Source organism: Engystomops pustulosus, chromosome 8 (assembly GCF_040894005.1).
Source record: "Engystomops pustulosus chromosome 8, aEngPut4.maternal, whole genome shotgun sequence".
In the NCBI taxonomy this organism is placed as follows: Eukaryota; Metazoa; Chordata; class Amphibia; order Anura; family Leptodactylidae; genus Engystomops; species Engystomops pustulosus.
The window spans coordinates 9,150,735-9,163,791 of NC_092418.1; the positions used below are offsets into that span (position 1 = coordinate 9,150,735).

Here is a 13,057-nt window from a genome sequence, read left to right on the forward strand (position 1 = left end):
GTCTGACCTCCTCCATACATGATCCATGAATGGTCTGTCTGACCTCCTCCATACATGATCCATGAATGATCTGTCTGACCTCCTCCATACATGATCCATGAATGGTCTGTCTGACCTCCTCCATACATGATCCATGAATGATCTGTCTGACCTCCTCCATACATGATCCATGAATGGTCTGTCTGACCTCCTCCATACATGATCCATGAATGGTCTGTCTGACCTCCTCCATACATGATCCATGAATGGTCTGTCTGACCTCCTCCATACATGATCCATGAATGATCTGTCTGACCTCCTCCATACCTGATCCATGAATGGTCTGTCTGACCTCCTCCATACATGATCCATGAATGATCTGTCTGACCTCCTCCATACATGATCCATGAATGATCTGTCTGACCTCCTCCATACCTGATCCATGAATGGTCTGTCTGACCTCCTCCATACATGATCCATGAATGATCTGTCTGACCTCCTCCATACATGATCCATGAATGATCTGTCTGACCTCCTCCATACCTGATCCATGAATGGTCTGTCTGACCTCCTCCATACATGATCCATGAATGATCTGTCTGACCTCCTCCATACATGATCCATGAATGGTCTGTCTAACCTCCTCCATACCTGATCCATGAATGATCTGTCTGACCTCCTCCATACATGATCCATGAATGATCTGTCTGACCTCCTCCATACATGACCCATGAATGGTCTGTCTAACCTCCTCCATACATGATCCATGAATGATCTGTCTGACCTCCTCCATACATGATCCATGAAGGGTCTGTCTGACCTCCTCCATACATGATCCATGAATGGTCTGTCTGACCTCCTCCATACATGATCCATGAATGATCTGTCTGACCTCCTCCATACATGATCCATGAATGGTCTGTCTGACCTCCTCCATACATGATCCATGAATGATCTGTCTGACCTCCACCATACATGATCCATGAATGATCTGTCTGACCTCCTCCATACATGATCCATGAATGATCTGTCTGACTTCCTCCATACATGATCCATGAATGATCTGTCTGACCTCCTCCATACATGATCCATGAATGGTCTGTCTGACCTCCTCCATACATGATCCATGAATGGTCTGTATGACCTCCTCCATACATGATCCATGAATGATCTGTCTGACTTCCTCCATACATGATCCATGAATGATCTGTCTGACCTCCTCCATACCTGATCCATGAATGATCTGTCTGACCTCCTCCATACATGATCCATGAATGGTCTGTCTGACCTCCTCCATACATGATCCATTAATGGTCTGTATGACCTCCTCCATACATGATCCATGAATGGTCTGTCTGACCTTCTCCATACATGATCCATGAATGGTCTGTCTGACCTCCTCCATACATTATCCATGAATGATCTGTCTGACCTCCTCCTTACCTGATCCATGAATGGTCTGTCTGACCTCCTCCATACATGATCCATGAATGGTCTGTCTGACCTCCTCCATACATGATCCATGAATGATCTGTCTGACCTCCTCCATACATGATCCATGAATGATCTGTCTGACCTCCTCCATACCTGATCCATGAATGGTCTGTCTAACCTCCTCCATACATGATCCATGAATGGTCTGTATGACCTCCTCCATACATGATCCATGAATGGTCTCTCTGACTTCCTCCATACCTGATCCATGAATGGTCTCTCTGACTTCCTCCATACCTGACCTCCTGAAAGTAATTCCTCTACTTCCTATACTGTGTCTATAACCTGTCTAGCAAACCTCTTCCATAGATGAAACTGAGATACTGCTATAATCCAGCTGATATCTTCTACACACTTGATTCTCCAGCACTTTCACAGTCTCTTCCGCAGTTTCTCTCATCACTATAATTTTATAGTAGAAGTACCTTTTATATCGCTGGTGTCTCCAACATTAACGTAATTGCCATCGGCTGAAGATGCTGAAATGAGAAGAGGATTATTACCAGACAAGTCCACATGAACAGCAGAAGATCCCTCATGGTGGACTCGTGGACCATTGACTCCCACTTGCTAGGAATACTTAAAATTAATATTTTCCTTACCCTTTTCATCAGAATCAGCCACATTTACATAATTTTCATCAGTGCCAACTGAAAGACAGAAAGATATTGGTTTAGGCCCTGAAGGCCTCTAATGGTTTGACCAATCGTTGTTGACCTATAGATGAGAGAACATCTCCTTACCAGAGGAAAGGCTCGCTCTGTTGTCCACATCACATGTAACTACTAGGACTGGCCCAAGCTTAGTGGCTCCATCGTCTGGTAGTACTTCACTGCATGGATGTAAAGGGTCATTAGTACAATGTGTACAAAGTGCTATCCTGCATTGTGTGTTAGTATATCTGATGTATTGTGTATATGTATGACAGTATACTGTATCTGATGTATTGTGTATATATATTTAAAGTATATCTGATGCAGTGTGTATATGTATGACAGTATATCTGATGCATTGTGTATATGTATGACAGTATATCTGATGCATTGTGTATATGTATGACAGTATACTGTATCTGATGCATTGTGTATATGTATGACAGTATATCTGATGCATTGTGTATATGTATTAGGGTATATCTGATGCAGTGTGTATATGTGTGACGGTATCTATGATGCATTTTGTATATGTATGACAGTATATCTGATGTATTGTTTATATGTATGACAGTATATCTGATGCATTGTGTATATGTATGACAGTATATCTGATGTATTGTTTATATGTATGACAGTATATCTGATGCATTGTGTATATGTATGACAGTATATCTGATGCATTGTGTATATGTGTGACAGTATATCTGATGCATTGTGTATATGTATGACAGTATACTGTATCTGATTTATTGTGTATATGTATGACAGTATATCTGATGCATTGTGTATATGTGTGACAGTTTATCTGATGCATTGTGTATATGTGTGACAGTATATCTGATGCATTTTGTATATGTGTGACAGTATATCCGATGCATTGTGTATATGTATGACAGTATACTGTATCTGATGCATTGTGTATATGTATGACAGTATATCTGATGTATTGTGTATATGTATGACAGTATATCTGATGCATTGTGTATATGTGTGACAGTATATCTGATGCATTGTGTATATGTGTGACAGTATATCTGATGCATTGTGTATATGTATGACAGTATATCTGATGTATTGTGTATATGTATGACAGTATATCTGATGCATTGTGTATATGTGTGACAGTATATCTGATGCATTGTGTATATGTGTGACAGTATATCTGATGCATTGTGTATATGTATGACAGTATATCTGATGCATTGTTTATATGTGTGACAGTATATCCGATGCATTGTGTATATGTATGACAGTATACTGTATCTGATGCATTGTGTATATGTATGACAGTATATCTGATGTATTGTGTATATGTATGACAGTATATCCGATGCATTGTGTATATGTATGACAGTATATGTGATGCATTGTTTATTTGTGTGACAGTATATCCGATGCATTGTGTATATGTATGACAGTATACTGTATCTGATGCATTGTGTATATGAATGACAGTATATCTGATGTATTGTGTATATGTGTGACAGTATATCCGATGCATTGTGTATGTGTATGACAGTATACTGTATCTGATGCATTGTGTATATGAATGACAGTATATCTGATGTATTGTGTATATGTATGACAGTATATCTGATGCATTGTTTATATGTGTGACAGTATATCCGATGCATTGTGTATATGTATGACAGTATACTGTATCTGATGCATTGTGTATATGTATGACAGTATATCTGATGCATCGTGTATATGTATGACAGTATATCCGATGCATTGTGTATATGTGTGACAGTATATCCGATGCATTGTGTATATGTATGACAGTATACTGTATCTGATGCATTGTGTATATGTATGACAGTATATTTGATGTATTGTGTATATGTATGACAGTATATCTGATGCACTGTGTATATGAATGACAGTATATCTGATGCAGTTTGTATATGTATGACAGTATACTGTATCTGATGCATTGTGTATATGTATGACAGTATATCTGATGTATTGTGTATATGTATGACAGTATATCTGATACACTGTGTATATGAATGACAGTATATCTGATGCAGTGTGTATATGTATGACAGTATATCTGATGCACTGTGTATATCGCGTTTTCCCGACGTGTTTCCCGAATATTTCCGACTTGCGCCGATTTTCCCTGAATTGCCCCGGGATTTTGGCGCAAGCGATCGGATTTTGGCGCATCGGCGCCGGCATGCACGCGACGGAAATCGGGTGGCGTGGCCGAACGAAAATCCGACGGATTCGGAAAAACCGCTGCATTTAAAACAAAAAATGTGTTGCGAAAATTACACTTACCTTCACTAGGTATTGGCCGGTGAATTTCAGGGCATTCCAGCACGCCTCCGGGGAACTTCAGCGCAGCAGCGCCACCTGGTGGACGTCGGAGGAACTACCTTAGTGAATCCCGGCCGGACCCAAATCCACCGCAGAGAATGCGCCGCTGGATCGCAAACGGACCGGGTAAGTTTTACTAGATTTACTCCAGCGGCACCTTCTCTGCGGTGGATTCGGGTCCGGCCGGGATTCACTAAGGCAGTTCCTCCGACGTCCACTAGATGTTGCTGCTGCGCTGAAGACCATCGGAACGCACTGGAATACACCGAGCCCGGCTGAGTGAAGGTAAGTGCAAGCTGCGCGACACATTTTTCCTTTTTAAATGCGGCGTTTTTTCTGAATACGTCAGGTTTTCGTTCGGCCACGCCCCCGTCGATTTCCGTCGCGCGCATGCCGGCGCCGATGCGCCACAATCCGATCGCGTGCGCCAAAATCCCGGGGCAATACCGGGAAGAGCGGCGCAAATCGGAAATATTCGGGTAACACGTCGGGAAACCGCGAATCGGGCCCTTAGTAAATGACCCCTATTGTGTATATGCATGACAGTATATCTGATGCATTGGGGCAGATTTACTTACCCGGCCCATTCGCGATCCAGCGGCACGTTCTCTGCACAGGATTCGGGTCCGGCCGGGATTTATGAAGGTAGTTCCTCCGCCGTCCACCAGGTGGCGCTGCTGCGCTGAAAAGCATCGGAACGCACCGGAATACACCGAGCTGGACCAGGTGAAGGTAAGCGCTCCCCAAGCGACACATTTTCGGTTTTTAAATGCGGCGGGTTTTGCGAATCCGTCGGGTTTTCGTTCGGCCACGCCCCCCGATTTCCATCGCGCGCATGCCGGCGCCAATGCGCCACAATCGGCGCAAATCGGAAATATTCGGGTAACACGTCGGGAAACCGCGAATCGGGCCCTTAGTAAATGACCCCCATTGTGTATATGAATGACAGTATATTTGATGCATTGTATATATACATACATGTATCCGCAGCAGGGGTTGTCATTGATGTAGTTCTGGTTTCCTCCATCATCATAATCTTCATCATCATCATCATTTCCAGCACTCTTACTAATTAGGAGGGGGGCGCCTAAAGGCGGGAAAGATGGGACACGGGGGTCACTGACTGTAGACGAATACTCTGCATTAAACAAATTAAATGATTTTTCCAATCAATTTACTTTCTTAGTTTTTACCCCATTTTTTAAATATTTTGTGTTTGCGCAAAATGTTTGTGCTGCATTTAAAACTTTCAAAAACTGACAGCCCCACCTACTGTCAGACAGATGGTACAGCAGCTCCAACCCCATCTTCTCATGATTTTGTGTTGAACATTGGAAATTGTTGCTTTTTTTAGTTTCTATTATGGGGTCAAAACAATGGGGCGACGGATGCAGGAACACGGGCGCACAAGCTTAGTGAATGGAGGCAGACCCGAATCCTCATTGCACAACGCACCGTGGGATGGCGACAGGACCAGGTAAGTAAATCTGTCCCAATGGGGCAGATTTACTTACCCGGTCCATTCACGATCCAGCGGTGCGTTCTCTGCGGTGGATTTGGGTCCGGCCGGGATTCACTAAGGTAGTTCCTCCGACGTCCACCAGGTGGCGCTGCTGCGCTGAAGTCTGACGAAATGCACTCAAGTTCACCGGCCTATTCCTATTGAAGGTAAGTGCAAGTTTCGCAACACCGAATTCGTCAGGTTTTCGTTCGGCCACACCCCCAGATTTCCGTCGCGTGCATGGCAGCGCCGATGCGCCACAATCCGATTGCGTGCGCCAAAATCCCGGGGCAATTCAGGGGAAATCGGGGCAAATCGGAAATATTCGGGTAACACGCCGGGAAAACGCGAATCGGGCCCTTAGTAAATGACCCCCAATATGTGCTTTACTTACATCCAAGTCATTCTCCTGCATGAAAAACAGAAGAACCAAGTATGGAGAACAACCCATAGGTTCTACTCACAGATCAAGCCTGTTTGAGCAAGAACAAACCTTATGCCCCTTGCTATATTTTGGTGGGTGATGGATGGACTCTGGGTAGGTATAATACTGATGTCACTTACTTGCTGAAGGTTTTATGGAGTCACAAGTATCAGGAAAACCTGAAACCAGAACAAAAGGGAGACAACCATGGTGGGAATTCTCAGAATGACCTGAGGACTTAGATGAACAAAAATCGTGGTGTAGATGTGGGGGCAAGCCGGGAACTGGCCTCATTGGAAGTCTCTAAAGGTCTCCACAAACCCAGATATTTCTAATCTGGATCTGAAATGTGTCTGGACATAACTAACCTTATGCAACTGGTAAATCATTAGATGTATGGTGAAGGATGAGCATACAGGACCTATGAGTGACCACAAGCAGATTGAAAGGACATCTACCACCAGGATGAAGGATTGCAAACCAAGAGCTGACATACTGGTGTGCGCCCTCTCTGGCAGGATCCGCTCTTCTTTTAGCTTTTTATGTCCTGGTTTTTCCAAAAAAGGCTCTCAAAATATGCAAATGAACCAAAGGTGTTTATGGAGCCTACAGCCCCTCTGGCTCATTTCCATAATTTTTAAAGCCTTTTTTCCTTAAAAACAAGGGCATAATAAACCTAAAGAAGAGCAAATTCTGCCATAGAGGGTACACACCAGTATGTCAGTGCTTGGTTCACAATCCTTCATCCTGGTGGTAGATGTCCTTTAAAGATGATCACCACCAGAAGAATTAGATTAAGGATGGTAAAGGACCTTTCAATAAATTTATGGTGTCTGGACATAATTTTAGGCAATAACATACAAGTGGGCCTTTATTGTTCAGGAAGGGGGGGGGGGGGGGGTGAAAACCACTAATAATAATAGTAATATCTGATTCCAGACCCAATGTAAATGTGTCCTGCTACTGGTAAAGGTCCTAAACTCAGCCTGGGTGGTCTGGACATTCATGCTATGTCCTGCCAACTAGATGATCCTAGAGAAGAGGACCTAGCTTAGGTGGGCAGAGCTAAGATCTTCTGAGTTGAGCTCTAGTACCCACCTTTGATTTCTCTTCCCACCGAACTTCTCCGGCTCTCGGAGCATGGGGACTTCCTGTAGACACAGAAGACTTTAGATACTCTAGCCTCCATCATTTCGGCACCACCCACAGCACTCTCTTAACTGTCCAGGTGGTCCAGGGCTAAAACGAATAGACAAAGACCACAAATCTGTCCGTAAAGAACCTATTGAGTGATCAGGAATGGGAATGACTAGGCAAAAAATTCCAACTGAGCCGGAATAAGTTGAGTGACCCTTTGAGTGATTCATATCTGGAGGCAGCACCTCACCAGCTCAGGAGCTTCATCATCCGTAGCCCATAGCACCACTTCCTGTTTTCTATGAACCCACAAGAAGCTATAAATCTGTGGTCCGGTCTAATATGAGGAAACGAAAGAGATCTCGACCTCAGAATCACTTATAAAAGCCTCAGAAGACTCCGAGACCGTATCATGTCAACGAGGTGACCTCCACAATGTGTCACTCCTTACACTAGTCTGAGAACCAGCAGAGCTCACAATCTAAAGAAACACTAACACTGTGATACCAAGAGAAGATAATTGTGACGAGACGTTAGGGGTGTAGAGAAGAGAAATACTTACGGGAGGGTGAGCAGGAGGTCCTGGTGGCACATGGTCCCCTGAGAGGAGACCGACCGAGGGAGAGCTGTGGAGACACAGATCCATGAAGATTACGATTATATGTGGGACTCTATAAACACGTCTACAGAAGGTTTGGGTCCCTATTCTCTATATCAGTGATGGCGAACCTTTTAGAGGCCGGGTGCCCAAACTACAACCAAAATACACTTATTTATTGCAAAGTGCCAGCACAGCTCTTTAGGTAGTACTTTATTGCTACCTGTTCTACCACAATTATTTCGGCCTCTTGAGGACAATAAAACAGTTGAAAGAAGAAGGGCAAATTTGGACTAATGTTGTAGCATGTCACCATGGTCCCCTGTACAGGAACAAATGTGGGGCCTAGAGGAGCTTTAAAGATAATCCTCCCCTTTCCACATGTTCTACATCTTCCTGTAGTCCCAAGAAATCAAGAAAGTGTGGCTTTAAAATAGCACTGAGAGTAGCAATTTTTGAGTTGCTTGGGACTGCAGGATGATTCTTTCAGTTCTATGTCGAGTGCTATGTTGATGGCTTGGGTGCCCAAAAATAGAGCTCCGAGTGCCTCCTCTGGCACCCGTGTCATAGTTTCGCCACCACTGCTATATATGTATCTCCATGGTGGTCACTCCACCAGAAAGTCATGTGGTTTGTAGGAGATATTGTACCCCAATAATAACACAGGCCAGGCCTTACGTTGTGGTCGAGTCAAGATCATAAAACTTGATGGAGGATGAGTGTACGGCTGCCTGGAAGACAAGAGAAAGAATATCAATGAGCAATCGGGGTCCAGACTCATCAGACTCCCAAAAAGTGCCCCCCATTGTGTGCTGCTGGGTAATGTACTAAGAGACATCAGCTCCTGCCAAAAATGTGCAACCATACATAGGATATAACAGAGCGGAATTTGGGGACAGAAGAACTTGAGGGTTTTTGAACACCAGAGGCTTCCAATACGTCCTGATTACATGTCCTGCAGGTGGTGACTTTTTCATGTTTTCTGATGCCGACTATAATGTTCCGATATCTGTGTCCTGTAGGTGGCGCTGTATCTATACTCCATTATGAAACTTTACATCTTTGTGTTCTGTAGGTGGCGCTGTATCTATACTCCATTATATGGAGGTCACATCTCTGTGTCCTGTAGGTGGCGCTGTCTCTATACTCCATTATATGGAGGTCACATCTTTTTTCCTGTAGGTGGCGCTGTCTATACAGATCTACATGACCGGAATAACTTACTTGTCTTTGTAATATCCAGTTTCTGTTATATGGACTGGGAGAGAAAGAACAGAAAGGGTTTTAGGATGAATTTTGAAACAGTGACATCCGTTACCCCCAGGAGGACGTCACTTACCTGGTATCTTCTTACGGCAGCCGATACACAGGCCGGTGATGAGAATGATGGGGAGAACCACAGCGACAGAGTATATTACACTAAATGTGTCCATCATACCGGCCTGTAATCAGAGAAAGATATAAATACTGGGAATTTACTTGTAATACCTTCGCCTACCACATGGAGCGCTGTGTTGTATATCCACAAATAACAGGCAGACCATAGAGTATTCACTTTTCTCTACAATATAAGTGTCATGAAGGTGTGGTGAAGGTGCTGCCCCTGCTCTCACACACCTTGTTACCTGACTGCTGGCACCCTGAGCTTGTGCACCCCCTGGTTATCATGTAACCCGTCAGGTCCGGTTATGATTCAGCACAAGCTGCTGTTACTTCAGTTTCAGTAAGACAGTACTTTCACTATAACCCCCATCATTTCCTTCTGCACTGAGCTGAGATCTGGCTGCAGAATTATTCAGAGCCGAATCAGAAAAATCTGCTGTGCAAGTGTTTTTATGTCTTTACGTATATATAAAGATCAGCCACCTACGTTACGCCGCACCTTCCCAGTCATCACTTCTCCGTACTAACAAAGGCAGTAAGGGCTCATAAACCAGGGCTACAGAGCCGGAGTCGTGATAAAATGGACCGACTGACTCCACAAACATATAATCTAATATATAAAGTTGTGTGTATGCATGTTTGTGTGTATGTATGTATGTATGTATGTATGTATGTGTATGTATGTGTGTATGTATGTGTATGTATGTGTGTATGTATGTGTGTGTATATGTATGTATGTGTGTGTATATGTATGTATGTGTGTATATGTATGTATGTATGTGTGTGTATGTATGTGTGTATATGTATGTATGTGTGTGTATGTATGTGTATATGTATGTATGTATGTGTATATGTATGTATGTATGTGTGTGTATATGTATGTATGTATGTGTGTGTATGTATGTATGTGTGTGTATATGTATGTATGTGTGTGTATATGTATGTATGTGTGTGTATGTATGTGTGTGTATATGTATGTATGTATGTGTGTGTGTGTATATGTATGTGTATATGTATGTATGTGTATGTATGTATGTATGTGTGTGTATATGTATGTATGTGTGTGTATATGTATGTATGTGTGTGTATATGTATGTGTGTATGTGTGTGTATATGTATGTGTGTGTATGTATATGTGTATGTGTGTGTGTATGTGTATATGTGTGTATATGTATGTGTGTGTGTATTTATGTATGTGTGTATATGTATGTATGTGTATGTGTGTGTATATGTATGTATGTGTGTGTGTATATGTATGTATGTGTATGTGTCTGCTAAAGGAATCCGCTCTCTGTGACTCAGGGAACCTCATAGACTCAGTATGGAGCCAAAATTTTCACCCTACGCTTTCCAAAATCCACTTATTACCCACCATATACAGGAGCCATTGTCTGCTCTTGTGGCTGGTGTGGCAGTTGGAAGCTGATCCATGATTGGTTGCTGTTCTGTCACGGGTCGTTAATATGAGCTCTGAGCTGTGATTGGTTACTATAGGCAATGAATGAGACGCTTATGTGTGAGGTAAGATGGATAGGGATACAGAGATAGGGGGCAATTTATCAGAAAAGTCAGAGGTAAACAACATGGATTATACCATCCTATATGAACATCCTAAGTACAACAAGAACATAACTACTACTACCCCATTACATACCAGAATATTTCTCAGGTTTTGGTCGTAGATCTCTGCGCCTCTTGGGTGACTGTTCTGAGTATGTGAAAGGAAGACGTCTTGGGTTTGCAAGTGAATTGAGACCTTGTGGTTTAGGCTGAGTTGATGCTGTGCATGTTGTCACCCTCTATCTGGTGTGACATTATAAACTGGGGCAAAGGAGGTGCCAGCGCTATACATGACACGGGTAACATTGTGTTACAGATTTCTCCCCTCTATCCCAGGAGGAAATCCCAGCACTATCCCAAACACCAGGGCAAAAAGTTACATGTTTTCAGTCCGATTCTTCTATTAAATTGTAAGGGTATTATACTACGGTACTGGCACTACAAGGAGGTATTTCACAATGTGGGGGTCCGAAGGGGAGCACTACACTACAGTGTAAGGGCTACAAGAGGACATTGTACCAAGTGGGAGCCAGAAGGGGGCATTGCAACATGTGGGGGTCACTAAGTGGGTATTACGATGTGTTGGGATTCCTGTTGGGGCAGGTTATGAGCACGACATAATATATGTAAATGCTTTGTGGTCTTTTTGTTGGCGGGTGTGTTATAACGTCCATCGTAGAGCATGAGTTATGATATGAAGCACCAGCCTCACCTTCACTTCCTTCTCAGGAGATTATCAGATATCTCAGCTCAGAAGGAACAGGAAAAGGAAGACATGTCATCTCCATGCAGAGCGCCAGATGTCACCAGCACAGTCACTGCCTCCGTGCGTGGCAATATTATGTCACACTATGGGGCTACAGGAGTGAGACATCAGATTGCCCCAAAGGTACAACATGGAGGTACCAGAATTCTGGTTGCCCTTGGACATGACACATATCCATGTAGTTTAGCCTACAGTGATGCAGATTCCTACCCTTCCACAGTATTGGTGAGAGAGACCCCTCTGCTGACCCCAAGGTTAGGGTTCACTTTAGGGTGGCCACCAACGTGAACCTGTGAATCTCCAGGGGAGTCCCGCATCTTGGGTGGAGCCCTCAGTTAGCACAGGGCATGTTTGGTAACACAAAAGAAAACTTGTAAGTGCAGAAGGATTTCACATATGAAATGAAGAAGGTCAAGGAAAAAGTGAAGAAGAAACCCTGCCTGTTGGGACACCAAACCCATGTTCCTAACATTGACCTCATTAGAAATGGTCCATCTAGACATATCATGTAAACCTTTGGGGCAAACCATAATAACCGAACTACGGCCAGGGACCCCAAACCTCACCCCTAAACTTTAGGTCAGGAACACCTAACGCCTCTCACATCTCGAGGTGAAGCTCCATCATGATCCTTACGCCATGTTCTGGTAGAGAAGAGTCCTTCACGCCGCCCTGTAGTATATGAGGCTCAAGAGGAGCATTTACAAACCACATCTAAAATACCAGAATATGTTTTGTGGGAATACTTTTTGCTGATACATTTCTGATAATAGGACACCCCCTCCCCAAAAGTCTAGTCAGATATTTGCACTAATTTGTAAGCCATTGGAGACAGAACAATAAAGGATATTGGGGGTCATTTACTAAGGGCCCGATTCGCGTTTTCCCGACGTGTCACCCGAATATTTCCGATTTGCACTGATTTTCCCTGAATTGCCCCGGGGTTTTGGCGCACGCGATCGGATTTTGCCGCATCGGCGCCGGCATGCACGCGATGGAAATTGGGGGGCGTGGCCGAACGGAAACCCGACGGATTCGGAAAAACTGCAGCATTTTTTTAAAAAATTGTGTCGCGAAAATTTCACTCACCTTCATCCAGGATAGGCCGGTGTATTTCGAGGCATTCCAGCGGACTTCAACACAGCAGTGGAGGAACTACCATCATAAATCCCAGCCGGACCCGAATCCAGCGCAGAGAACACGCCGCTGGATCGCGAATGGGCCGGGTAAGTAA

At 43.7% G+C, this 13,057-nt stretch overlaps 1 protein-coding gene across 1 annotated transcript in view; it reads right to left on the minus strand.

The window, feature by feature from the left end:
- LOC140074593 (uncharacterized) overlaps positions 1 to 13,057 on the minus strand; it is a 59,045-nt gene that overhangs the window by 43,933 nt on the left and 2,055 nt on the right. The window contains exons 2-11 of the mRNA XM_072119601.1: positions 9,454 to 9,556; positions 9,339 to 9,372; positions 8,793 to 8,845; positions 8,079 to 8,142; positions 7,478 to 7,530; positions 6,520 to 6,558; positions 5,433 to 5,541; positions 2,217 to 2,305; positions 2,076 to 2,123; positions 1,899 to 1,952 (exon numbers count right to left, since the gene is read on the minus strand). Coding sequence (XP_071975702.1) covers positions 1,899 to 1,952; positions 2,076 to 2,123; positions 2,217 to 2,305; positions 5,433 to 5,541; positions 6,520 to 6,558; positions 7,478 to 7,530; positions 8,079 to 8,142; positions 8,793 to 8,845; positions 9,339 to 9,372; positions 9,454 to 9,550 — 640 coding nt within the window. The 5' untranslated portion in view covers positions 9,551 to 9,556. The remainder of the gene's footprint in view (positions 1 to 1,898; positions 1,953 to 2,075; positions 2,124 to 2,216; positions 2,306 to 5,432; positions 5,542 to 6,519; positions 6,559 to 7,477; positions 7,531 to 8,078; positions 8,143 to 8,792; positions 8,846 to 9,338; positions 9,373 to 9,453; positions 9,557 to 13,057) is intronic.